A 27,887-nucleotide genomic window follows, 5' to 3' on the forward strand; every position below is an offset into this window, starting at 1 on the left:
TTTATAAATTGTGGAACCGGCAGGATTAAAACCAGTGTCTCCTGGGTATCGTGTCCGGAGCGCCTTTAATCTTGTGGGAACTCATTGATTTTCCGGGATAAAAAGTAGCTGTGTGTAGTATGTGTTAATCCAGGGTAGGTATAATCAATCTCTATTTCCAATTTCAACCAAATTCATCCAGCAGTTTTTGTGTGAAAGAATAACAAACATCCATACAATATGCATACTTACAAACTTTTGCGTTTATAGTATTAGTAGGATTCTTTAATGATAAAAAGTAAAAGTTAAATTTTTTGTTGTTTCTGTCATTTTATTTTTTCTTGTTTCCGTTATTTTTTCTGTTATTTCTGTTATTTTATTTTTTGTTATTTCTGTTATTTTATTTTTGTAATAATTTCTTTAAAATAAGGTAATGTGTGAATAATTAATAAATGAGAGAAAAAGTTATAATCTGAGCGCCTTGGCTTTTGTATATCAGTGATGGAACGGCGATCCTCACACGACAAGTCGCCGCCCCGCCGCCGACCGGAGTATGCGACCGGCTGGCGCGCCAGTGTTGCCGTATTATCGATAAACGATCACTGCACTAACCACTAATTACTAATAGATTTTTAAATTTTGAATTTATCTTCAGTCGGCCATATTTGTGTACGATAAGTTGGTGCATTCCTTTGAAACATCTGAAGATTCGCATGGATTCGTATAGAAAACCGCACTCTCATCGTGTGACATCATATCTTATTTATTGAAAAATGCTTTTCTTTGTCATTTAATTAGACGTTATTGTGTCCACTTGTGAGCTTATCCGATTAGGTGAATATAATAATCTGAATAAAAACACTAGAATTTCTCTACAATTGTAAAGTATCCTTGAAAATCAAATGAGGCAGGAAAATCAATCTCATGAATTTATTGCTGTAACACAGAGAGCCAAGTCTGTTAATACTACTGTTACCTATTTTAACAATAAATTTTGTGTTCCTAAAAAGAAACTGGTAAACATTACAAGCATTATAAAAGCTAGAACAGCAGATCAAGAATTGTAGAGTGCTTGATAGATTACATCATTGAACTACCACTCTTTTGAAATTCATATTGACATCAAAATACAGAATCATCATGAGGGAGGATCTTCGAACGATCTAGGAACTGCATGCCAACAGATATCGCAGTTTTCGACAATATCATCATCATCATCATCAATATCGACCGATGAACGTCCATGCTGTCCAAGGATCTTCCAAGCTGCGCTTTCCGGTGCGAGGTCGCCATTCCAGCACGATGGGACCCCAACGTCTTTCGGTTTTTCGAACTACATATGTGCCCTGCCCATTGCCACTTCAGCTTCGCAACCCGTTGAATAATGTCGGTTGCTTTGGTTCCCTTATGGATGTCCTCATTTTGGATTCGATCACGTAGAGAAACTCCAAGCGTATCTTACTCTATCGCCCGCTGAGTGACTCTGAGCTTTCTTATGAGGCCCGTAGTTAGCGACTATGTCTCGGACCCATACGTAAAATAATAGTACAGCAATACGATAAATTCCAAACATGTGACAGACGGTGCATCTCTAAGGGCGAGACTAGGCTGGCGCCGCGCTTTTTTACCCCGCCACGGCTCCAAGTCCACCGCCAACAAAAGTTCTGACGCCCGCGGCCCGACGCCGTTTCAGAATTCAGTTGAATACAAACTGTCGTAGGGAGAGTTTGTGCGTTCACTGTTAACCCGCATCGAACACGTAAACGTAACACGATACGACAATTTAGTGTTTGTTTTTCCTAATGAAACTGTGTTATATTATAACGTGCCAATATAGCGAAGTTGTTGTATTCAGTGTGTATTTAATCCATGAGGATTGTTTTTAAGTTTATTGGATTTTGAATGAGCGAGCGCGACGGAAAATGTCAACAAATACTTTTATTTCGGCTCCTGAGGATGTTGCAGTGGCTGATGCTAAAGGTAATTCATTATTTTAATAATTATATTTTTATATAATTAATATATATTTTTACAAAATAAATTAAGGAAACACTGGGTGATGGATGGAGGAAACTATTACAACCCCTGGGACTATAATTATGTCCTACAGTCTGCATATTTATTTGGGTTATGCCGAGATTTTATCTATATTTTTTAATAATAATTAAATTTACTGGTAGTTACTTATGATTTACAAACCTTCTTTAAAAAGGTTTGTAAATCATAATTCTGCAAAGGATAGAGAGGAAAAGGGTAAACACTTTGAGATTTTAATTATCCAATAGTTAATGCCTACCTACCTAATTTATTATTTTAGATACTTAATAACAATATTAAGGAAATATTTTCATATCTAAGTTCCGACTTTATTAATTTGGTATCCAATAATAATAAATAAGTCTTTGTTTTATCTAGGAGTTTTGCATAATTCTAAGTTGTTAAATAATAGGGTAATAATCTTGGTAGGTAGTGTTTTTTGTGTTATGTCTGACATAAATATTGATCACATAATATGATGTCACAAATTATCTATTTATCACTTACACGAGCTTTGATCTAAGTAGGTATTTATAAATAGAGTAAAAAATTGATTAATTTTTCAGATTGCAAATACATATAAAAGACATTTATCTTTTTATCGATAACAATGGTAAACTCTTTGCGCACCCCTATTTTTTATTCGTTGAATTATTATTTAGATAAAATTGCTAAAAAGCTATCCTTTTCAAAAATACCCATAATAATTAAATAATATACTTACGTACCTAAATTAGAAATGTGTTTCTTTGTAGGTTTATTAATTTGTTAGTTAGTCCTTCAAACACGGCGCAAAGGAGAAATGGACCGAAGCGATTTTTTGCATCTAGGCTACATTTTATCCTGTAAAATGAGGAGTTTCCCGGGGTTTTCCAGAAAACACGTGAACGAAGTCGCGGGCATGCCTAAGCTTAGGTAATACATAGGTACTACTACTGGGGCTACTGGGTAATAATTTTATTTCAATCATGATTTCAGTATAGCTATCTACTTAGTAAGATTTTCTATACTTTTATCACCCAGGTGAACCATACCAAGTGGGTGTAAGTCTAATATGACCGCCGGAAGTCTCAGATTAAATACGACGGACGGAATGACGAATTCGGGTTCCTTATTAGGTGGATCGTAAATATAGCAAGCTGTAAAAGGATCCGATTAATTTATTATAGCAAATTGTTCTACGCCTACAAATAGTAAAGCAGGTATTGAATTAAGTGTAATAACGAATAATGTGTCAGCAATAGAATGTTGCAAGGCATAAAAGTTTAAGAAAACTTAGTTTTTTTTACATATTACCTACATAGGAAAGCATTTCTAACAGCATCATTTGATAACAATATATCGGTTATAACGGCCAACATGCTCATCAAAATCCCAGCTATGTGTATAAAGACTGGTAACTAGACAGTACTGAATAACTAACTGAACATTACAACTACTGATTTTTGCGAACTAATAATAATCATGGTCCCATCAATGTTGTTATAACAGATTTTGACTGTATTTTATTTCAGGAATGCAATAAAACAAACTTAAATCTAAATTAAAATTTAAAGAAATAAAAAACTAAACAAATCTAGGTGAATCTATCTATCTATCTAGGCATATCTAAGAATGATAAGGCGCATTCTAGGTAAATGCGTCCTATCTTAGGCCACATCATCACTCCCCATCAGGTGTGATTGTGATCATGCGCTTGCTTATAATGCAGAAAAAAATTTTTTTAAGCACTAATATCATACCTAGGTAATATCCGGTACGTAGCTTAGAGCCATTACGCAACTATAAAAGTGCGTAATGACTCAATATTTCAGGAATAAGTACCGATAATATGCATCCGGGCACCATCCGGGAAAACTATCTCCACCATGATTATCATGGTCAAAAATATATTTGTATTGTATCAAGTATCAAAAGAAAATGTATTTAAAAACTGAAATGTTTATGTTTGCGGAACAGTTGGCAACACTAACGACCTAATTCTAAAAAAAATAAAAAAATAAATAAACTTGACTCCAAATCTCTCGCGACCCCCGCTACGCGACATGTGAACAAACAAATTAGGTGTAAACTTAAAAACGCCTTTATTTCCTCAGCAATAAGAGTTAAAACACTTAACAGGTTAACGGGAATAAATTAGTTATAGTGAAACGTACACTTGTTCGCTCAGGGGTTGCCACCCTAGCAACATGTGCAATGGATTTTTTGTTGCACCCCTTCTGTTTTAGCAGGCGATAAATAAATTGGAATCGATTAATATTTTAACGGTTATTTGCCTATTTAGGTATTCTCTATCTAATCTTCCTTATACTTACATGGTAATATTTTTTTACGGTTCACACGATAATATTTTTTTAGATACATTTTTTACGTATGGTGCACAAAAAATCGCCGTCGGCAAAAAGTTTCAGAAAAAAGTATTAAAAAAAATTATAATTAATTTGGAGCTGTGCTCTTTTCAGTAGAATCAGTTTTCCTAACCGGTGGTAGTCTTGACATATCATAAGAGGCACAAGTTATTCTACATGAAATAAATATTTCATTTCATCAGACCAACTTGAAATTTCTGAACCGGTGGTAGTTTTGACATGACATAGGAAGAGTAGAGTGAGGGAACTCTCGGTTTGATCCTGAATGGACGATATGTAAAATATTAGGCTATGGTGACGTGAAATCATGGGAAAATAAGGCTACTTTAGGGCTACGAGCGTCAAATGTACTAACATTTGACGCCTGCCAATAACATCGAATCCTCGAGGTTCTGTTAGAAGTTCCCTTCCTGTCGTGAACTGTGACATATTAGGTATCATAAGCGCCACAACTTGTCCTAACTCCTACAGGAAATAAATATATCAGACAACACAGGGGTAGACAACAAAGATAAAGTTTTCCATAATATTTTCAAAGGTGTGTTAGCTAGCGTGGTTGGTATTCTCATTGTGAGAAGTGCTCAATGGGCAGGTTTGATCATAATGATGATGATGATGATAAACGTATTAATTACCTATTTTATTATTGCTGACGACAGATACTATTTTGCGCCAAGAGTTTAGTCAATGCACATCACACACAGACTTTGATAAGACTTATCATACTTAATCAAGTTAATCGGTATTTTAACTAAATAGGTATGTTTCCGGTGCATGCATACTTACTACTAATAACGACAGACGATTTGGCGAATAATTTTAGCTCTACAATTATTATCTTATCAGTTCGATTTGTTTCAATCAAAAGTCCGAAATCAAGGGTCGTTACGTGGCCGTACTTTCCCTTGTACCTAATCTATCATGTTGCTTACTACGTTCGTATTATTGTAATAGGTAAGATATTGAATAAATTACATCGAAATACCTATAACTAGTTTAATTTTTGACCGTCTTTCTATTGGTAGAGCTGAAAAGAAAATTTTTTTGGTCATGTAAACTTATCTGATGTCATAGTGGACGTTTTTAAAAAATCCGTGGGCATACTTTGATTTACCAAAATAAATAAAAAATGAGGTGAAACGGATTGGCCGCGAAAATGTAACGGACAGACCGACACTTTTGCATTTATAAAGTATGGATTTGCGCTTATTTATTTAATTAGCAAATTAGTAAAATTAGTAAGTTTAATAAAATTGAAAACAGAAAACCTGCCCAAACATTACTATGGCCCTTGCCACAATTTAAAGACTGACACAGTAGTCCGACGCCTTTGATCTCGTGGTAAATGACGACCGACCCTTCAACTTAGTAGGCCAGTTCGGTCGCTCCTTCGTGTTGCACTTACCGCACTGCTACCGCACACTAGACGGCTTCGACGAATCTACGTATGCACCTAATATCTATCCTTAATATGTGCCATGGCTAGTAGATTGGCCAGATTTGAGCCAACATTTTTAGCGGGAGTCACCCTTTAATTAAAGTCAACACAGATACAGATGTCACACAGCCGACAGCCAGTGCCATTATTACAGCGATTATGCCCCACATCTGGGCACCGCATCTGGTGACCAAGCGGCTTGACGTCATGCTTTTGACATGTGGCGACAACCGTTTAGTTTTATTGCTACCCGATTATTGTTTAACCTTTCATTTCTCATCTGTCAACGTTGTGTTACTCTCAGTTTATAGCAGGGTAGGCTGTAAAGTTATTGATCTTTGCTTTATTAAAAACTTGAAGTAAAAAAATCTGGCGAGTCGGTCACAGACGAGGGTTCCACTTCCGATTTCCGTATCATCGTACAAGATTACGTACTTTATAATTTTTTTTCATGGCGGCCATTTTGAATTTCTTATTATTTGTTGATATAGCGGCAAGAGATACACATACCTACTCTGTGAAAATTTCAACTTTCTATGTATTATAAGATATAGTCCGCTGGCAGACAGACGGACGGACCGACGACGGACAGACAGCGGAGGCTTAGTAATAGAGTCTCGTTGCTACCCTTACATGATATTGTTTGCATTTTTTATAAAGCCTATATGTACACGAATATTATTAATAGTCTAGGTTATTTCTTTGATAAAGATACGAAGGCATTCAGGATCTTGTTGATGGCAACTGTGGGATTTCCCAGTTGCGTAATGCGCTAGGCATCGCGACAAAAAAAGCGATGTTTTAGCAGTTTTTTTACATTTAATGATAACATCAGCTATGCGAGACAAGTGCCGAATGTCTTTGCAAGTAGGTTACTGTCCTACTTTTATATTATACTTATGTACTTATTTTTTTAAATTCTGCTTCATTAATATCTAATACAAAAAATAATTACTCCCAAAAGATACCGAAAAGAATTTCACACACTCAAAATTCATAATCCGTATTCATATTCGAGTGAAATTATTTTTAGCAGATTGTTTAAAGCAGAATAAAAAATAGAACTGCAGCTAACTTGTATAGATTATGAGTTTTATTACAAATCCCATAATATTTTTGGTAGCTATAATCTTCAAGACTTATTTATTGAAAATCTTCTAACTAGCATGCTCTTAGCATCAAACAAGTTCAGACGTCCATTGCTGGACTCTTGTAGGGACTTCCACACGCTACGGTCTATCGCCGCCTGAATTCAGCGATGTCCACCGTGGAAGGTTTTAGGTCGCCATTCTGCACTTTTGGACCCCAACATATATCAGTTTCGCGAAATATGTGCCCTGCCCTTTGCCACTTTTGCTTCTTAACATCTCTGGTTCTCCTCCGATCCCCTCATTTCTAATTTGATCACTTTCTTGAAACTCCAAGCATAGGTTTCTCCATCTTCCGCTCAGTAACCTTGAGCTGCCTTATTCCCAACTGTCCAAAATACTGAAGTTGAAAATGTAATAAGCCGCTTTACCCAAGAAACGTGTATAGTTACTTGGAAAACAAGCTATTGCGTATCAACCACGTGCAAGCGTTCACGTGCTATGTAGTAGCTACTGTTTCAAAATAACGCCCGTAAAAATGCACAATAAACGGATATCAGAGGAAATGCCAGCTGAAATTTGCCGCTTTAAAATACTGAGGCCTTTTGCACATTATAAGACACGGACAATAGACAAGAATGGATTAGTATGCGTGCTTCTGATCCGACATAAAAAAAATATCTTGCATTATATTATGTAGGTATGATCTTAATCGTATAATAAGAATCAATACGACTGAATTTCTTATAGGACATTTCTCATAAGATAAAAGATTTATAACGTGGAATTAAATGAGCTTGAAGTAGTATCATTCAGTGCTAGATACTGAGTTCACCCCGCAAGGTATAATGAAACTGCCATACCTTTTCCAAATTAACCCGCTTATTTTAGACTGCAAACTGCCTCATCAAGGCAAGGTCAAGGGCTAAATTGTATGGGAATATAAAAAACAAAATAAGATTTATTTTGGGAAGGGATATGGTAGGACGCCTATAGAGAAGAAAGAATAGGTATGTTTTGAAAATACGTTGCGTGGTCGAAACCTACTTAAAACATGGCGACACCGCAGGAATCAGTTCAGGTCCATTTTAAAATAAACTCCTGTTTCCTCTCAACAAAGACAAGATTACGAAACGTTCCCAGTGATCCACATCTGTTTTGTAGCAACTGCATATTGTCGATTGTTCGTCCATCTGTCCGCCTTATGACACTAACATTGTTTTATGCGCTGCATGTAATGATGCTTGACATCTGCTGGGAGGATGTGTTTGTTAGCATTTCTGTACCTACCCGTTGTTATTACCTACCGAATGTATTCAGCTTCGTAAGTGTTCAGGGGTGTCTAAAAATTTCTGCGTGATAGTTTTGGTAGACTGATCCTAACCAAGGTTATAGCAGCTCGATAGCTCAACGGTAAAAGGAGCGACTGAAAACCGAAAGGTCACCGGTTCAAACGCCACCCGTTGCACTATTGTCGTACCTACTCCTAGCACAAGCTTTACGCTTAATTGGAGGGGAAAGGGGAATTTTAGTGAGCATAATAAACCTGGCTAATATTCTTAAAAAAAAGGTTTGCCAACGGACGCATATATAGCAAATATTGAGATGCTTAGTCATGATTTGGATGCATGGATTTGTCAAATAGACTGAGATTTTTATTTAATTTTTAACCTGGTCTATTTCGATAGATCCAACAATCATTGTTTTTTTATAGAGCAAGAAGCTGCTGCAAAACTTTTGCGACTGTAATTTTGATTTCCCATAAAACTAAGCGAGTATAGAATAATTGATAAGTACATATTACTAATTGATATTATTATTATTTGAACGCGTAGGTGACTTTTCACTACGATTGCGTAACTATTAAGATTCAATTATTGGTAGATTTTTCTTATATCTCCATGGCATCGTATCTACACAAGGTAGGTAGATAAACCTATGAGGATCAACGAGCCTTACATGGTGTGGCATCTCTACTCGTCAATATAAATACGCTTCATGTATCCCACAGAAACTAACCAATCCTGAGTCTATTTAGAAAACAGAACATCCTATAAATCTTTATTAATGAAACCGCATTTAACTACATTTTTTTTTTCATTGCGTCGCGTTTGCGAAGAAGTTAGGGTGGAAATCAAATTATAAAATCTGCATGCATATGCATTATCAAAGGGTTGACGGGAAGCCCGAAATTCATCGAAAATGACAACAAAGAGAGGAAGCAGGCGGGTGGTCACAAAAACAAAGGATGGCCCACACTTCCCTTGGTACTGATGAATAGAATAATTTGTTTAATATTTGGCTACGACATACCCTCGATGCGATAAGTCGTAACTCTTATGTCGCAACTCTTAATATATTATTTTTCACATAAAACATTCGTTAGTGCAAAAGGCATTAATCTGAAGCTATGCTTATTGTTTATTTTTCTTTGGAGTTTCAATAAAAAACAGTCATCGGTTCTACAGCACAGAACACTTTAAATACAGTACCTTACTACTCGGATGGTTGTTAAACTCAAAATTCAAATGTATTTTGCGTGCTACAAACAAATTACGTTAAAATATTTTTTTTTCCCCTAAAGTTTTCTGCTTTTTTTGTCAACTAGCCATTTTTTTTAATACTATTTTTATACTGTTTTTACATATAACTTTTTTCTTCTATTGAGCCTTAATGAATCGTTCCCACTTTTTGTCGTTGAGCATTGTCGCTTAGTGTAAAAACCTCATGCGGATACAGAAAAAGTGGACAATACACAAAAAAGTGCTAAGTTTTTAATGGAAGACCTAAGAATTCAACTTCCATGCTTGGAAAGGCATCATAGCTATGCACGGTAGGTGCATATATTTTTGCGTCAAAGTCGGCTGTGCACAATCTTCAAAGTAAACTAAATCAATTGGTCTGTGTTTTTCATAATGTTCCCTGCTGAAAAGGATACCATTATAAGATTTATTTATGGATAAGTAGTTAGACCAGTCAATTTAGTTTAGAGATTCTGTTCCTAGTGGTTCCTACATTTACAACTGAATTATTAGCATTAATACATACATTAAAAAAAAATGACAACTTGAAACTATCATTACAGGCTAACCTAATTCGATAGCGATGTTAACTTAAATTATTTATTTTTACTTTATACTACTTACCAAAATGTTGTGGCCTGTATGAACTCGCCCAATGAGCAACTGTACAGGTTAACCGGTTAACAGGCCCGCTGCAACATAATAGTTAAGTAATAACTAAAGATAATTAATTATGTACCCATTAAGAAACTGCAAACAGTGCCTAGTTACCTACTTAGTTTCATGTACTAAATTATACCATCCAAATAAAAGAATGCCCATTAAATACTGCGCTTCATTTAATATGGGGTTAAAAATAGTCTAATAACATTGTTGCACCGTTGATTGGTGTGGGTGATCGTATCAAACGCATAACGTTGCCCGGGGAACGACACTGTGTGGCCTTGTTAGGTCGTCCGGTTTGATTTTTTTTACTTTTTTTTATCTCCTTACACTTTTTAATACACGACCGCTGCCTTTAGATAGATTATAGTGCGTACATTTTAGGAAAGGATTCGCTTTATTTGCTTTACGTGTCAATTATCATGTCAAAAGTACGTTTTATCGTACTAAATTAAAGTTCTGCTATGACAGGATTAAAAAATATAGTCTAAAGTGAACATTGTTGCACCGTTGATTGGTGTGGGTGATCGTATCAAACGCATCACGTTGCCCGGGGAATGACACTGTGTGGCCTTGTTAGGTAGTCCGGTTTGATTTTTTTTACTTTTTTTTTTAATCTCCTTACTCTTTTTAATACTTCACCGCTGCCATTAGGTAGATATAATGCGCACACCATATTATTTGCTCTATGTATCAATTGTCATGTCAAAAGTACTTAAAAACTAAAGTAAACTTATGACAAGACAACATACATATGACAAGTTATTTGTATCATACATTTATTATGTGAATTAGCTTGTATAAGGTTATCCTGAAAACCCGAAAACTTTTAAATTGACATTTGTCACTATGTACCTACTTATACAAAAACTTTTATCGAAAAAAGATGTAAAAAAATGTTTGATTCCGGGTCTTCAAAGATTTTTATTTAACATAACACATTTTATTGTATTCATAAGTTATTCAATTCCTGAACTTTAGTTTTTGATTAATGGCGTATAATTTGCGTAAATTTAACAGTAACTTGTTTCCTACTAAAGATAACAACACTACATCCGCATTTCTTGAAGCCAACCGAGAGAAGGTAGGTATCCTTTCCGTATCAGAAGTTTACTTTTTATATTTCAATATATATTTTTTTACATCTATAGAGCTTAGGTATAAATCTTTGACAAGTAGGTAATAACATAATATTCTCTACAATCTACATGTAGATATTTATGATCGGCGGTGATGAACACATCGGCGGTGTTCCCACTAGATTACTACATTGGGTTGTTCATGGGGCGGACCGCCAAATTCCTGAAAGGCTGATAACGCATCAGATGTTCATGGGCGGCGGTAATCACTTAACATCGGGTGAAAATAAAAATTAACGTTAACTCGCTATTTTTATTTTAAAAAAAAGCAATATTATTTGGTTAAAACTCCCAATGGCAAACGAGAACTAAACTTTACACATTTTTATAAAAGCTTACTCCTTAGAGCAACCTTGTAGTAACTTAAAAATAAAATCTACATTGAATCTAAAAGTAGAGACGAGAATCGAGATGATAAAGCAATAATATAGAAATCAAAAAAAAACTGAATTCTAAGTGAAGTATTATTGGAATTTTGGTCATTACACATCTTAAAATCTATTTTTAGTTGCATACAGATTGCTTTAGAAAGCGACAATAACGTTATGTTTACTTATAATATTGACAAGATGGTCACGTAATAAAATTCCACGCGCGCTGATCGAGCCATTTGCATTAATTTGCCAACTGGTACCGAAAGAATTCTAAACAGCATCTACAAATATACCAACTTCTAACTACAGTCTACGTTCTAATATTGTTTTGTTATTTGATCCTCGGACCCAACTTGCCAAACACCTTCCAGATGTGGCAATAAGTTGGTGTGATATCAGAATCGACATTCTTTTATATAAATTGAACCCTAAATAAGTAAATAGCTATCACCAAGTTGGCGGTTGAGTCGGGCCGACTTAAACTGTGCTACAGATAATTGAAATAATTAAAATCAGTAGCTACTGTAGCTGTAGCTGCCGGCTTAATCTTGGACTACATAATAAGTACTTACTCGGTTGGAACATGGTTGGAACATAAGCTGGGGTTAAAAGTTGGGACATCTGTAGAGCTCTTATAAAATATCCTCCAAAGATAATATAATGCCGCCTAATTTAAATGGCGCTGGCGCTAACTAGTTCGAATTTGGAATAACATCCGGGAAAAAATTTAGTATCGGTAATGTGAATTGTTTTTTTGCATCTGTTTGTTGCTTAGATTAAATAACTGTAAAAAATATAACGTATGTATTTGCTTAGATGCTTTATGAATATTTTTAGTACAAAAAAATATGTTTTTGGCCTGTTATTTGTTAGGATGTTTATAAATTATGTCTTAATTAAATTAGGTATAAGGACGATATGCGATAATCACGCGTACTCAATCAATTATACGTGAAATATGTGTTAGATATATGCGATATAGACATCTTATCCTATCCTAAAGCGTCAATAATAACTTTTGAGTAATCAAGATAAAATATTTTTAAACGAGTATCGTTCGCAGTCACCGGATGAAAAAAAATCGCAATGATCAAAGTTACAATTACATTTTTCCGCGCCAGATGGTGGTAAAACACCGGGATCGGCCATCTGGCTCGACTTGGAACTTAGCGGCATGCGAAATTAACTTTTTATTTATGTGATTTATTTGCTCAATGCCAGGACGTCAGTACAAGGTCATGCCGTACGTCGCTCAATTGACGATAATATAATATGAATATTTATTATCTATGATCCAAATTATTTTTAATTGCCATTTGCATTTACTCAAATTGAATATTATATCCACTATGATCTAGATTTGGATATATATTGGACCAAGGTATATATTGAACCTTATAATATAGGATAGATATCTAATATCTACTTATTATTAAAAAAACTTCACAATGTGGCTATTTTTTTTTTCTAATATAGAGCTTAGTGAAACAATATGTTTTGCGCAGGTAAGATTTTGAAAAAAAATGGTAAAAAAATAAAACTGCATAAATTACGTGGAACACGAAAAAATAGTGTATTTTTTTTGCTTTAGTTGACATAACATCATCTCAATATAATTGATTCATAAATTCAGAAAATAGGAAGGTATCTTGAAACAGAAATGCATTAAACAAAAGTTTAATATACGCTGTCACAGGACAAAACAACTATTAAATTAATGTGTTTTATTTAAGAAACAAAAATCACCATACGTTTGCCCCCAGTTGCATAAAAAGGTATGTACATTCGACTCCCCGTATCCTAATAACTGTCAATCAAACGGCAAAATCAAATGTGTGCAGCTGTGCCTCTGGAAAATCCATAAAATCAAAAGGTTTTTTTTACATTTTTTTACGATTTTTTACGTCCGACTTCACAGTATCGACCATAGATACGCATAATATTCTAATGTGTCTGCAGAAATCTATGCTAGACGTCCTAGGTTTTATTTAAATGGGGGCACTAACAAATGATGCTGCCAAAGTGTCACAGAGATGCAATATTTCTTGTTCAACCAGGTGGTTTTATCCATTATACATCGTATTCGATATGAGCGTAAAAACTTACTGTTGGCGGATTTATTTTTCGTTTTGTTTATTGTTTTGTTGCCTTTTGCCCCCAATAATAAAAATATTACTAGGGGCAAAAGGCAACACTTCTTGTTGATGGGATGGTGTTTTTTTCATTTTTGTAGTTATTTTTTTACTAGGTATTTTAAAAAAATTACCTACATAGATACACATATTATATAGATTTAAATCATATTTAAATAGATACCTAATTTTTATAATATCCTTTTTATCTCCTAAATCTTTATTGAAAAGTGTTTGCGCACTGTGGACAATATCCGCCAATTATTATTATTATTTCAGTAAAAACATTAAGTAATTAAAAATATATTTTTACATTCTATATTATTTTGTTATAATAAATATTTAAATACTAGTTTACTAGTGTTTAACAATATGTTGTCTTTATTTCAACAGTGATGCTCACATTTTTCTTACACCACTATGATAAGTCAATGATCATGAGTGATAGAGTAAAGTATGATTTGAGAAATTATTTGTTACTAGATGATGTCCACATGAATTTAGGTTTTTTTTTAAAATTTCGTGGGAACTTTTTGATTTTCTCTTTGATTTTTAAAACAAACCTCCGGGACGTAAGCTGACTCCGTACCTTTCATCAAAATTGGTTAAACGGATGAGCCCTGAAAAGCTAGAAGACAGACACACTTTCGCATTTATAATATTATTGTATTTATTAATATTAATAACTGGTTTGAAATGACTGGCTAAATAAACCCATTGTTGCACGTTAATTATACAACACGAGACATGTGACGAGACTATACAATACACGCTATTGGCTGGAGTCAAAATATCTATTGTTCCGATACGGTAGCCTCAACAACTTTGTCTCTGGATCGCACCTGGCTGACATAGTATACTTACTTACATATACATTATACAACACTTAAATGAAAATACGTTTATTTTACTTTTTTGCACCTACATATGTATAAATCCTAACATATGAAACACAAAAATGTTTTTCCTATGTCTGTTATAGACTTGGAAACTATTCAACCTATGGCAACCTTTCTTTAAATTCATTTTTTTCTTCATCTTAAAATATCCAAAAAATTATCGCGTTCTAACGTTGGTTCTCGATTTCGTTGAATTCAAGTTTTTTAAATCGAATATAAAAAAAGAACATTCTGCTTTTAAACAATTGCCTACTTGATCTTGGCCTCAAGTTAAAACGATTGTCGCATTATTTGTCTTAATTATTGTAGCTTCCTTATATAATGCGCGATTAACGAAGAATAATAACAGGCATTCCATATAAAGATTGTTTAGTGCTCGCCGATGGCGACCGCATGGCGCCCCGGTGTCGCCGTGGTGGCGCGCGCCGCATACCTACCTACCTACATGACTAATCGGACCCCGGACTGCGGGATTTCATCCCATAGAAACGTATTGGGGTGGGGAATTGGCTAACTTGGAGAACTATAACCTTGAAGTAACGTAAAAGGCAAGTACTTAAACTGCACCATTCCATTGAACTCTTGTAGAACTGCTCCATTCCATCAGCCTGTACGCGTCCTCTGCTGGATATAGGCCTTTCCAAGAACGCGCCATCAAACAAGGTCCTCCGCCTTCCTCATCCACCCACTCCCCGCTACCTTCTTCAGGTCATCGGTCAGAATCGGTCAGGTCTGCTCATTTTTCCAAAAAAAAAAAATCTCCACTGGGTCACAAAAGAGCAACTGCTGAGTTTCTTGCCGGCTCTTCTCAGTAGAATATCCTGCTAGTAGAACCGCTTGGCAAAATCATAATATCACAAGGCTACATGAAATACCTAAATAAATTCGTTTCATTGGATTTCATTGAAAGCAAACCTGAAACATTCTAATATTATTTTAAGGCATTCAGAGTTCCGTTCGGAAGGTCGGGAGAGCGATCCCAGGCATGCATCTTTTTTTTCGCTGTGATAAGGAACTGTTATCACTTGCTTGAACGGTGAAGGAAATTATCGAGAGGAAACCTACATGCCTGAGAGTTCTCCATAATATTTTCAAAAGGTGTGTGCCAATCCGCACTTGACCAGAAACCGGACTAGGTGGCGTAAACCCATTGATCATGATGATGATTCAGAGTGCTGGCCTGCTGCTATAGCTACAGATAGGTACTTTTTTTAACAATCGCACAGGCATAAATACATAGACCATCAAAAATTTGCATTTGGATTAAGTGAACCGCGGGCCTTAATCTAGTTGTCAGAGGCTCTCAAGGAGACCCGGAGAGACTCAAAGCTGTAATTCTATCGGTTCTACAATTTTTGATATGTATTTGCATCCCGTTAATAAAAATTAATAAAATAGTTCCCATAATGCATTTATTATCAGTATCAACATAGATAAACGGTTCCCCGAACCAATTACCCACCTACCTGCAGTTGCAGTGTCCTATTGAATGATACTTAGATGTACTTATAGACTTTGCATTCGATAATATCGATTATTATGTATTAAATAAATTAAAACATACGAAGCTTTTCCTTTATTAAATTATGCAAATTGTTTAGGGGGCCAAGCACCTTTAGTGCTCTTACAAATGGTACCTACGAATGTTGTACCTAAATAGATATGCAAGGGATCTCGGAGCCTCCCTATATGCGCTGAGTGGCCACCGAGTTTTAGGAGGTCAAAATTGGTCAAAATCTTACGTCTTGGGAAATCCATTGGGTATCTTAAGATTTGCCCCACTATAGAAAAAAATGATAAATACCTATTGTACTTACTGTAGTTTAGTTAGTGTTGGCTGTTTTTCAAATTAGGTATAACTTTACCTTCGAGGCATCCAAAGATCGATGACTATTCAACGTAATCAGTCGTACAAAAGTGCTTGACTAAACTTACCGTAGTTAATTTATCATCAATCTTGAATTCATACCTAATTAGTTTCATTCAGAACAGATTATTCATAGTTTCTACAGAATATATATTACAAATGAGGATTGATTAAACAATATACATAGTATCACTGGTCTGGCGCCAGTAATGTTTGCTGGTGAAAGTTGACATCACGACTCTCCATACATTAGCTAAGCTGAGACCGTGCGAATGTGACCATATCTAACCGCAAACGCGACATATTATTATTAGTCTAAACTAGCGATGGACATGATTGCTAATTTCAAATCATTTTCATTTCGTGAATTTTTTTACAGTGATTTCACAGGTGATTTTTCATGGAATGTGCTTTTCCAATTTTCGCACTTACAATTAAACAAATTACCTAATTGAACTACGAACGATTATTATTAGCGCTGATTTCGCAGGTTGGCTTGCATGGAAAGTGAATTTAGAATCGTAAGTGCGAAAATTTTCTTTTCGAGAAACATTAAACTGGATGTTTTCCCCTTTCTAACACACAGCAAATGTGAGTGTACTCGCACGCACGCGCTTTAGCTCGGGGTCGATGATACGGGTGCAAAAAACGTAATTTTATAGATTGGCTATCAGTTTTTTTTTTCATTACATTTTTGTTAGTTTAAAATAATTTGTAAGTTATAATTTTCTAACTTTGTAAGATTTTGATTCGTGTTTTTTCCCAGGCTATCTTTGAAGTGGTCAGCTCTGGTCTAAACTTCAAATCATTTTCATAATAACTGGTCGTCATCATTCCCTCATTTCTTTCGGTAAGTACCATCGTACGATCTCGTAATTACGCCGGCAATCATTTGTACATCACTACGTTTTGACAGTTCCATGTTTTTTAAATCTCTCCAAAATACTCCTTTGCGAATGGCGGTAAATGTAAATTGCGTGATGAGCTTTTGGTTGCATGAGTTTAATAGTATGGTTTTACGTTATTTAAGTAACTGTTTCTTATGAAGGGGTCCCCTCGCTGTGACATATTTGCTGACAAATGGGCTGACCTCATAGGTCCTGTGCATAGATCCTGCACTTTTGCGAGAATTTGTAATTTACATATTAGATTATTGACGTAACAAATTTATTTTTATTGTGTAATTTAATTAGTGTAATTGGACTGAAATGTCCGTTCTAATTAAATAATTAATTAAATAAATAATTAAATGAGTAAGGCATGTTTTTTTTAATTATCCTGCAAAGTGTAAAAAAAAGTGTAAACGATAACCGATCCTACCTACTAAAAAATATTATAATAAAAAATCAGCAGCAATAAAATCAACCAATTCTCTAAACTTCAAAATTCAAGGAAGAGGTTCTCCTGTAGTTGCTACTTTGTTATTGTAGGTATACCTACTCTATATTCTACACTCGTTCGCGATTTTTGCGCTTCTGGCTTGACCGACATCAGTTTTATTTTTATTTTAGCACGGTTTTTTTACAAACTGAAATCATTTTTATTTAAAGTATTTCAAATAATTAAAAGTATTAATAGAGCTACATATAATATCCTTCATTCATCGTCAGTAAACCGGACTTACCTACGTGACTTTTTTTGTAAGGACAAAGGCGAAGGCAAGGGCCTTTTTTAAAATAATAAAAAAAGAAACACTTGACCCGTGCTCGATCATTAAAAAAAAGTGAATAGAACACAGAACGTGTTTGAAAAACCTACTTTTTTTAGAGGACGCGTTTTGTTTCTGTGAAATTTGGCGCCAGATTGGTATCACCTCTCAAGACCTGTTTTATCTAGTGGTGAGATCGACACCATTCAGCCCTATAGAAGGGTCCATAGCGCCGGCTCTTTTGAAGCCTTTGGTTGCTTGCTATAGACATTTTTGGTGCTTCTATCGTCCTTAGGAAATAACATACTCTAAGGTTTAGGTATAGATACTTAGTTGTTTTTTACGGCTCTGGATTTTGGTCCTATCTAATAAGATTAGCTTGCTTTGGTGTTGTCAATAGATGTGTTCCATAATGAATATATTTTATATTTTGAATATATTTGTACTAATAAAATTGCAATACATAGATTTTGCAGTAGGTAAGTACTAAGACTGTTAAATTAAAAGTAGGAAAAAATAATGTATGCAAATGCAAATCATTTTCCTTGCAAACCGTAATAATTTTCAAGTGACAGTAAGTTGACGGATAGAGGTCATTGACTTTCCTATTCTTGACGCTAATTATAATGTAAACACTGGAAATTATTTTTAATGGAAATTGAATGCATGCGAACCATATCGCTTGGATTCCATACCGAGTGAGACCATACAACGAACAACTAGCAGTGAAGCATTGGCTGCCATGGTTAGGATTCAGTTCACGCTGGCCCACACCGCGCTCATAATACTGATTCTCCCTTTTACTATTTCTTAAGTGGTTTAATACCCGATCTCTTTCATTAGGTCCTCCATAAGTTTTTATTAACAACAAGGTCGATTCAATGTACCAGGAATGCAGATGTCGTTGAGTGGTTTATCAAGTCACAATTCCCATAGCGTTCATCGGAAAGGTAAAGGAATTCTACATAAAGCCACGAAGCAATTAAAACCTCAATCAAACGTAGGCGGGGCCGTCTGAACAACGTTCTATCTTAAAAAAACACCTGTAGTGTGAGAAGGTACGTTAGCGTGCCATAGATGTAGGAAATTATATAGATCGCCTGATCAGTGGAGGCTCAACCATATCGTTAGAGGCCCGTGGCCAAATCGTATGGGGCCCTAACTTACTGTACTGTACTGAAAATATCATATAACAAACTATATGCACCTATTGTGTACATTATTCGTTGATTATTATCTAATAGGTAACCTAAAGGAAAAACAATCAAATGGTGTGTACGTAGTGCATACTACTAGAAATGCGTTTCAATCCGATACTTTTTGTTCAATTTGCGTATGTTATTCTATATATAAACTAATCAATTTTACTTAATTTTGGAACAATCATTAGGACCCTCTTGTGTTTCCCTTGTGGTCCCTCATGTGCCAGGGGTCCTCCGGCTAGGGCCCCTGATATTTTGCCCATCTTGGCACTAACTAATTGCCTGATACCTATTATGAAAATGATCATACCACAAATGTTACAGACTGCAATCGTAGTTTCTAGTGGAACGGACCGAAGACAGTATACTTCAACCAATTAGATTAACTATTGATATTATAGACAGCATGTTAAATTAATCTTACGGAATTCTGTTGTGGGGTTCTGCTGCGGATTGGAAAACAATTTTTATACTCCAAAAAAGAGCTATTCGCGCCATTTATAAGATGAAGCCCAGAGATTCTCTAAGACATTTGTTTAAAGATATCGGCATTCTGACCATGCCTTCACTTTATATATTTGAGAACATTATGTACATTAGAAAACATCTACCATCGTATAAGAAGAACTCTGACTCTCATCATTATAATACACGAAATAAACATAAGTTAAGTGGACACAAATACAGGTTATCTAAAACGACTAAATCATTTATGGGCAGTTCGATACGCTTCTACAACATGATTCCAAAGGATATAACCGATCTTTCTGACAGGCAATTCAAAAGTAAAATAAAAGAAATTTTAATTAAAAAAAGTTATTATAAGATTAATGATTATATAGATGATAAAAACGCATGGAAAATGTAGCCCAGCACCAGCTATTCAACGAGCTAAGCTAAAAATTATGTACCTACTTGTGTACCCGTAATATTAGTTTACTATTGTTACTATTGTTATTTTGATATTATTTAGATCCTACATATTTGGTAGACTTATTTTTTCAATGTATTGTGACTTTCGTAAGTGCTTTTATAAGTCTGAAACGAAGAATAAAATAAATACAAATACAAATACAAATACAAATTACATTATCACGTCATTTATCAATATGCTTCAGTGGAAATGCACTCTTAATCTGTCATTCAATGCGTGCTGTTATAAATAGCATACGCTGTGACGCACAAGTTGTTACAGACATATTCATAACCATAAAATATATTATATTCAATTAAAAAACAAAAGTAATATTATACAATTGAAGATTATGCCAATGATAAAAATACTGTAAAATGGATTTGAGTCGCTCGCTATTAATTATATCCACCTATTAATATATAAATTGTAATTTTTCTTGCTGATTCTTCTCAATAGGAAGAATTAGGCAACTTTCGAACTTGGTAGATTCATTTGATGATTCAAAAGAACTTGCAAAAATTTACTAAAAGAATGCTGAAAAATTTAATACTTACTAGTTATTTTACTTACTCACTTTTTGCTCTTCAATATGCCTATCTATAAATTTCTACGTCTACGACGTCCATGGCTTAGGCGAAGACAGCAAAGTAATAATTTACATTGGTAAGCCATTACTATGCTCTTATACCGTTGTGTTAAAGCCTTATATGGCTTGGCATTTGTTTTGTAGGCGTCTATTTTGCTTGTCTAATTGGAACGCCTTCGCGGCGCCACGTTAGCTCGATTATGAGCCATAAACCAATTCCGGTAGCTCAACCATTACGGACTTTAGATTTATCTGGTATTTATCGCACGATTTCACTTACATTTTTAATAATTTTGTCATTAATTAGGAAAATATTATATCAATTTCTTTTCATTAAGTTGCCTTCAAACTACGGAAATATAATACAATATATAGATATCGCTCATCCTACTTTGAAATGTCACTGTTCACACTGTAATAGAAGGCAACTTTAGGTAAGTTAAAAAATAAAATAGTCAGCTTTTAGAGTTCCTTAACCGAAGGGTGCCAGCGGGATTTTGTTACTAAGCCTGCGATGTCCGTTCGTCAGCAGGCTGTATCTCGTGAACCGAAATAGGTAGATTGTGTATGTATCTACCTATTTCTATTGCCGCTACAAAACAAGTAGGTACAGTACCTAATAAAAATTTCAAAATGGCCGCCGTGAAAATAAAAAAAAAAATCTTGTAAGATGATACGGAACCCTTCGTCCGACACGCACTGGACCGTTTTTTACCTAAATATAATAAGTGATAACTAACCTTCAACAAAGCTTGTAAAGAGTGATATAAATACATACATATAAAGATTGCAATCTGCATTTTTTAGTAGGTAGGTACGTACCTAGTACTTACTGCATCCAAATAAATGAAGAAGGTATTTTTTTATGAAATCAAGGAAAAACATGCGACCGGAAATCATAATGTAAGAATATTTTTATTAAAAAAACTTTAATTTTCGTTTCCTCTTTTATTTATATACTCACTCGTATGTAGGTATCTATACTGACCGGAAATGCGTTATTGGCAACGGGCGGCCATATTATGTGTGACCACACACACGCGTACGAATTAGTCTTCACTTTCGAGAGTTTTAAACAAGGTTTTAAACAAGTACCTACCTACTTATCTTTGTCTGTTAATAACAGCATTCCGATCCAGTGTAAATTATTTTGACGATTCAAAACCACTTTGTAAAAGTTTATTTGAATAAAAAAAATATATATTCTATTCTATTTCCTAAGTCCTGTTTTACATGGAGCGTAGCTATAAAATCAGTTAAACAAGCATGTTAAACCAAGCATATTGCATCATACATGTACACAACAAAAAAAGTGTTTATCTAACACATTATAATTCGAGTCATAAAAAATAAATTTAATCAAAAACTTTTATTAGTTTTCGACAATAACAAGAAAAAAACTACAAAAAAATTAGGTATAGGTAGGTATGTAAGTACGTGAATTATTACAAACCAATTATCTCTATGGCAACAAAAAGCAAAGGAATGCGGACAAACTCTTGTTCTAGAAGTAAAATTTATTAATATAAGGCTCGAAATAAGGGTTAGACCATACGGAGTCCGGTTATACTCCGGGTCATAACACAACGCACATTGCTTTGTAATATTTGAAGCCTGATTTTGAAAAGATAGTTACGTAAAATGATTCTTTTCTATTAAAAACAACCCTACAAAAGATGATATAAAAGCATAAAATTAATTATTTAAAAGAAAACAAATAATTTGTTCGAAAGGATCGAATTCCGCACAAGGAACCTAATGTAGGATATTAAGATTTTTTTGTCTAATATAAGAACTTAGTTATCTACGTAACCGTAGCTTATATTTTAAACAAAAATCATAATTAATAATCTCAGATCAATGTACTATAATATGTATGTGTAATGTGTGTTCTTGTTGAGAAAAAAACTGTTTAAACCTAAAGATTTCTGCTCAAAGACGAACTTTTCAAAGAATTTTCAAAGATTCGAGAAATCAACGCTAAATGCGGCACTACATTGCTGCTTCACTGAGTGATATTATAATAACTTTTCGTAAAAAACCTTCAATGGTAGATCGATGGCTATCATTCCGTGTTGATCACTGAGCTAGCGAATCGTCTCTGGTCTGGGCCTAACAAAGACGTCGGCCATATGGGCGCCCGGCGCAAACCAGTTTGGATCGAACCTGTATGCGATAAGCTTCAGTACAATGCCACTGCACATGAGATATATCTCGAGATGTATCAGCGATGAATTATGTAAAGGACGAATCAATTTGATAGGACGCGGAACGTGGAAGTAGGTATCTACGCTCCGTAGTACATAAATACATGTAAAAGGATTAATCCGGGCTGAAAAATGATACCTGCATACCTATTTATTTACTTACTATCCTTAATAGGTACTTCTGCTCAGTTTTGTTTTTTCCGCATTTCTTGAAACGGAATCTTCTACTAGTAAGTAGATAGATAGAAAGCTTAAAGCTTAGACGAGAGAGTTAGAAAACTTTATTGCACACAAAAAATGAAATAATCAAGACAAAACAAAGAAACTAAAAACAGAAACAATACAAAGGCGGCCTTACTGCTCAGAGCAATCTCCACCAGGCAACCTTTGGTGAAAGGAGAGTCTAGCTGTGTTGGAGATATTAGAAATCAATCCGACCCGGGATAGAAACAAGGAAATCGTCATCTGCATTCTGCCGTAGTGATGCTAACCACTAAACCAAAGGCAGTCATATAACTTACAAAATAACTTCAACAATAACACGCGATGATATCCTGTTCGCAAAGTTAGCATTCCGAGAGTCGAGCGGCAACACAGCACAACACAAAGCCCATCTCATGTGTGCGCGTGACGTCACATGCGCAGGCGCCGCCGGCGCTTGGCCGCTGTCGCCGCGCGTTCCCATGCTCCGAGATATATTGAATAATTGAATTAATACACTGCTGACTAATGAACCGTACCTTTAAAGGTAAAACTAAGTAGGTAGAATGCCAACAATGTTTATTTAATGTAACTTTAGACGCAAGCTTCTTAAGTTACATTTAAGTTACTTACCTTACCTATATCTATTTTGTAGTAATCTCCTATTATTTTGTACTCTGTTTGCCTACATAAAGCACTGTAGCTCTGATTTTCGAAATCAATTAAATTTGAATTCGATGCAGGTAATAATTTAAAAAGCGGTGATGGCTTTGTGGTTAAGAAGTCTGCCTCCTATTCGAGAGGTCCGGGATTCAATCCCGGGCACGCACCTCTAGCTTTTCGGAGCTATGTGCGTTTTAAGCAATTAAATATCTTAACTTTAACTGTAGAAGAAAACATTGTGAGGAAATCTGCATGCCTGACAGATAACCTCATAGTCTGCCAATCCGCACTTGGTCAGCGTGGTGGACTGTGGCCAAACAATTCTCATTCAGAGAGGAGACTCGTGCAATGGTATCAGGCAATGGATTGATGATGATGATGATGATTATCATTTTATATCTATGCGTATAGCGTATGAAGTCTCCTTTTGACCAAATACTACAAAAAATTAAATTATTAATCAAGTGTGAGTTAGAAACCTAGGTTTTTTTACAATATGAGAACTTAAAGATTCCTGTCTCCAACCATCTGAAACCGGAATACCGACTTCTTTTAGCGCCATTGTGTAATTTAATATTACGATCTGATACATCTAAATACATGTTATAAATTAAAGCTTTGCGCTCATTGACTACTGTCGCCTGAGCATTAGTATCAGTACGAGTACTTACCTGAGTGTCAGAGTAAGGAAAAGATGACTGACCTATCAACGCACAGCTCAAACTACTGGACGGATCAAGCTGAAAGATATGCAGATAGCTAATAAGACGTACACAGCCACTAAGAAAGGATTTTTGAAAATTCAACCCCAAGGGGGTAAAATAGGCGTTTGAAATTTATCTAGTTTACGCGTATCAAATCACGGACATGTTGCAAACTAGTAAATATTATAAATTTGAAAGTATGTCTGTCTGTCTGTTACACTTTCTTGGTCCATTTCCACACGAAAGATACAGAGATGTTTCACAAAGATACATCTCGGAATGGGATGTAGGCTACTTTTTATCCGAAAATCAGAAAGTTCCCACGGGGGTTTTTTAACTTTTCATATTATATAAGAATAAGGTTCAATAAAGTACATAAGTATACTTATAAGATAAATTCAAAAATGGCACACAATCTAAAATCAAGATGCTCTGGAGCATGACAACGGAAGCATTTGAGTATTTCATAGTTCTAGTACAGAAATTGAGCTTTTAGGCTTTTTGGTCACACTCAGGTGATACGAGTCAATGTGCACTCACCTTAAGTAGAATTTTTCCGCGTATTGGCTACAAAACAACTTTCAAATAAGTTATGCAAGGATCGGGGTTTTTTCGACAATTTCGATCATATTTCGCACACTGCGGGTAACAAATTAATTATTTAAACAATATTCATAATTGCCATTTTATTGATCGCGTTTTTTGGTTTTCTTTATTATAATAGCCCCCAGGCTTGAGTTACAGCTTTTGGCACGTGAAGATTTATAGAGCAATACGATCTGTGTGCTGTACAGTATTTTTTTTCGAATTTTACAGATAGAGCTACTGAAAATATCTAGTTTGTTTAATGCTTTTTTTCAGTAAAGTTATCTTATATCTTGATTCCTGAAGCCGGACATAAATTTCTTTTATCCTGGAAGATCAAAGAGTTCCCACGGGATTTTTAAAGTCTCAATCTACGCATGAAACCTTATCCATCACTCGGACGAAGTCATCAGTGGGCATCATCTAGTTAAAAATCATATACGATAGAAAAGTATTCCTAAGAAATCTGAATTGTTAACAAAATGAAGAATATTGACAGTTTGTTACAGTTTTTCCTTTGTTACAGATCGCATACTAGAACGAGATGCTGGCTTCGTATCAGGCGGCGAAGATGACGACTCCTGCTCCGGACCAGCGCACTCCGACGACTCCGGAGTCAGACTCACCGACACCGACTCGCGAGTCAAACGAGTCCACTCCCCTTCCCGACAGCCGCCAAAGAAAAGAATCCGCTTAGACTCAACAGAAGACATATGCGAGGCCCCAAGATTCAGGCCTTGGTCTTACACGGAAGAACCACAGCAAGAACCCTTATCATTAGTAAAGAAAAGCGAAACTAGTCTACTGAGGCAAAGGAGGAGGCCTCTAGAACCACCTCCGCCTCCGATACCAATACCTGCCCCGATACCAGAACCTGCAGGCCCTCCCAGAGTACCACCACATCCCGGCGTAACGGACCAAGGCTTCACGGAAAAGACAAAACCAAGAGAGCAGAGAAATTACAAAAACATGACAAGGGAAAGGAGGATAGAAGCTAATGCGAGGGAGAGAACGAGAGTCCATACCATCAGTGCAGCGTTCGACACGCTGAGGAAAGCGATACCTTCATATAGTCATAACCAAAAACTGTCCAAACTTTCCGTGCTCCGGATAGCGTGCGCGTACATTGCCGCCTTGTCAGCGGCGAATGAACCTGAAGCCGACCTCGCAGAAGCAGTGGAAAAGGTCACGCAAACAATACACACGGAAGGAAAACTAAGGAAAAAGAAAGACGAACCTTGAAGGAAAACTCAAAACAAGTGAGGACTTGGAAACAATGGTTCTTCGAATCTTTATACCGTCCTTTGAAGCCTAAAGTCATTGAGTACAAAAACGACAATAATACTTAATAATTGGTTAATTAAAAAAATATTTATTCAAGAACTGCGGTAGGTTAAGACAATAAGGGCTAAAGCACATACGATACTTTTAGGTAGCATCAGTTTTGAAGCTAGAAGCATCTTGAATTTTTACCCTTGCACTTTTTGATCTTTAATATCGAAAACCATGCACTCGCAATTTCAAGCTCGCTCAGACAGCGCAAAAAGTCGTCAAAACGCAAAGCTTTACCGTTGTCTCAAAATCGCTATACGTCGATGCCAAAAGTGTGTGTGTGTTTTGGTACTTAGAATGTTGTTTTTTTTTTTTTGTAAAACTTGAATTTTTTGGGCTGAATCTCGTGCAACTGATGGTATACTTTATGACGTAACGTATAATCTGTACAAAATTTTCTTCCTTTTATCTTCGGATAATTCGGGTATGCTAGTTAGGTTTACAGCCGACTTTCTTCAAAAGATAATATTTTGTCGTCAAATCTAAATCGATCGTCATTCCGAAACGACGAAACAAAATAATTTAAAGACACTTTTGCTTATATTGACTAAACATGACTAGCTTATCTAAATACCTAGTTAACCCATTCCCAAAATCGCAGTATTAAAGACGGATGTATAAACTTAAATGACAAAACTGTAAAGTAATGTGTTTTTGGCTTTAATACTTTATATTTATTACAATTTTACAAATCGAGTCAGTAATTTTAAGGCAGAATTGTATATTTTATTTAGTTAGCTCGTACGGTATGGCAGTAAATATCGAGCTTTAGAAAGAGATAATCTACATCTTCGGCTTTGTAGAGCGTCGTCTCTATTGTTAAGAGTTACGACTGACAGTGACAAGTCAGCGGTAAAACGTTGTATAAGTATGAGTGAAAGAGACGATCTACGAAGCCGAAGTCGCCAAGTATCACTTTCTAAAGCTTGATGTAAAATATTTACTGTCAGTTACTGTAATTTATGTATTTTTTGTAAATAGTAGTTTTAAAAGAGACATGTACATTTCATGTTGATCAAGACTTCTGTTTATCTAAGGGCATTTTGGTAAACTCATTGCAAGACTTATATATAGTATAAATAAACTCGTTTGAATGTACCACTTATGAAATACAAAAGACAATTTAAGTATAAAGTAAGTACGGAAATCAAAATAGAATGATTTATGTTATGCTTCGTTGTGCCGTGTTCGGAGCGTAATACGAACGAACCACGAATGTACTTACATGTAACAAAACAATCATCCATACTAATATTATAAATGCGAAAGTTTGTCTGTCTGTCTGTCTGCTACCTTTTAATGGCCCAACAAATTAACCGATTCTGACGAAACTTGG

The 27,887-nt window shown here is 35.3% G+C and overlaps 1 protein-coding gene across 2 annotated transcripts; it reads left to right on the plus strand.

Moving 5' to 3' along the window:
• The first annotated feature begins 1,690 nt into the window (after positions 1–1,690).
• LOC123873570 (protein atonal homolog 8) lies at positions 1,691–27,855 on the plus strand. 2 transcript variants are annotated; one of them, XR_006797709.1, is made up of 3 exons: positions 1,691–1,959; positions 25,746–26,792; positions 26,825–27,855. XR_006797709.1 is itself a non-coding variant. In XM_045918453.1 (2 exons), exons 1-2 carry the CDS (start codon positions 1,902–1,904, stop codon positions 26,459–26,461), a joined length of 774 nt encoding a protein of 257 aa, XP_045774409.1. In that variant the 5' UTR covers positions 1,691–1,901; the 3' UTR covers positions 26,462–27,855. The 2 variants fall into 2 exon arrangements, 1 of the variants encoding a protein (XP_045774409.1); XM_045918453.1 differs by having other exon boundaries at positions 25,746–27,855.
• The last annotated feature ends 32 nt before the right edge of the window (positions 27,856–27,887 follow it).

This window comes from Maniola jurtina, chromosome 17 (assembly GCF_905333055.1).
Source record: "Maniola jurtina chromosome 17, ilManJurt1.1, whole genome shotgun sequence".
In the NCBI taxonomy this organism is placed as follows: Eukaryota; Metazoa; Arthropoda; class Insecta; order Lepidoptera; family Nymphalidae; genus Maniola; species Maniola jurtina.

Bases quoted from the DNA above. Each gene is read 5' to 3' on its own strand.
- LOC123873570 (XM_045918453.1), top strand. From the start codon at position 1,902: ATGTCAACAAATACTTTTATTTCGGCTCCTGAGGATGTTGCAGTGGCT. The intron at 1,960-25,745 runs GTAATTCATTAT...CCTTTGTTACAG, and splicing joins TGCAGTGGCTGATGCTAAAG to ATCGCATACTAGAACGAGAT.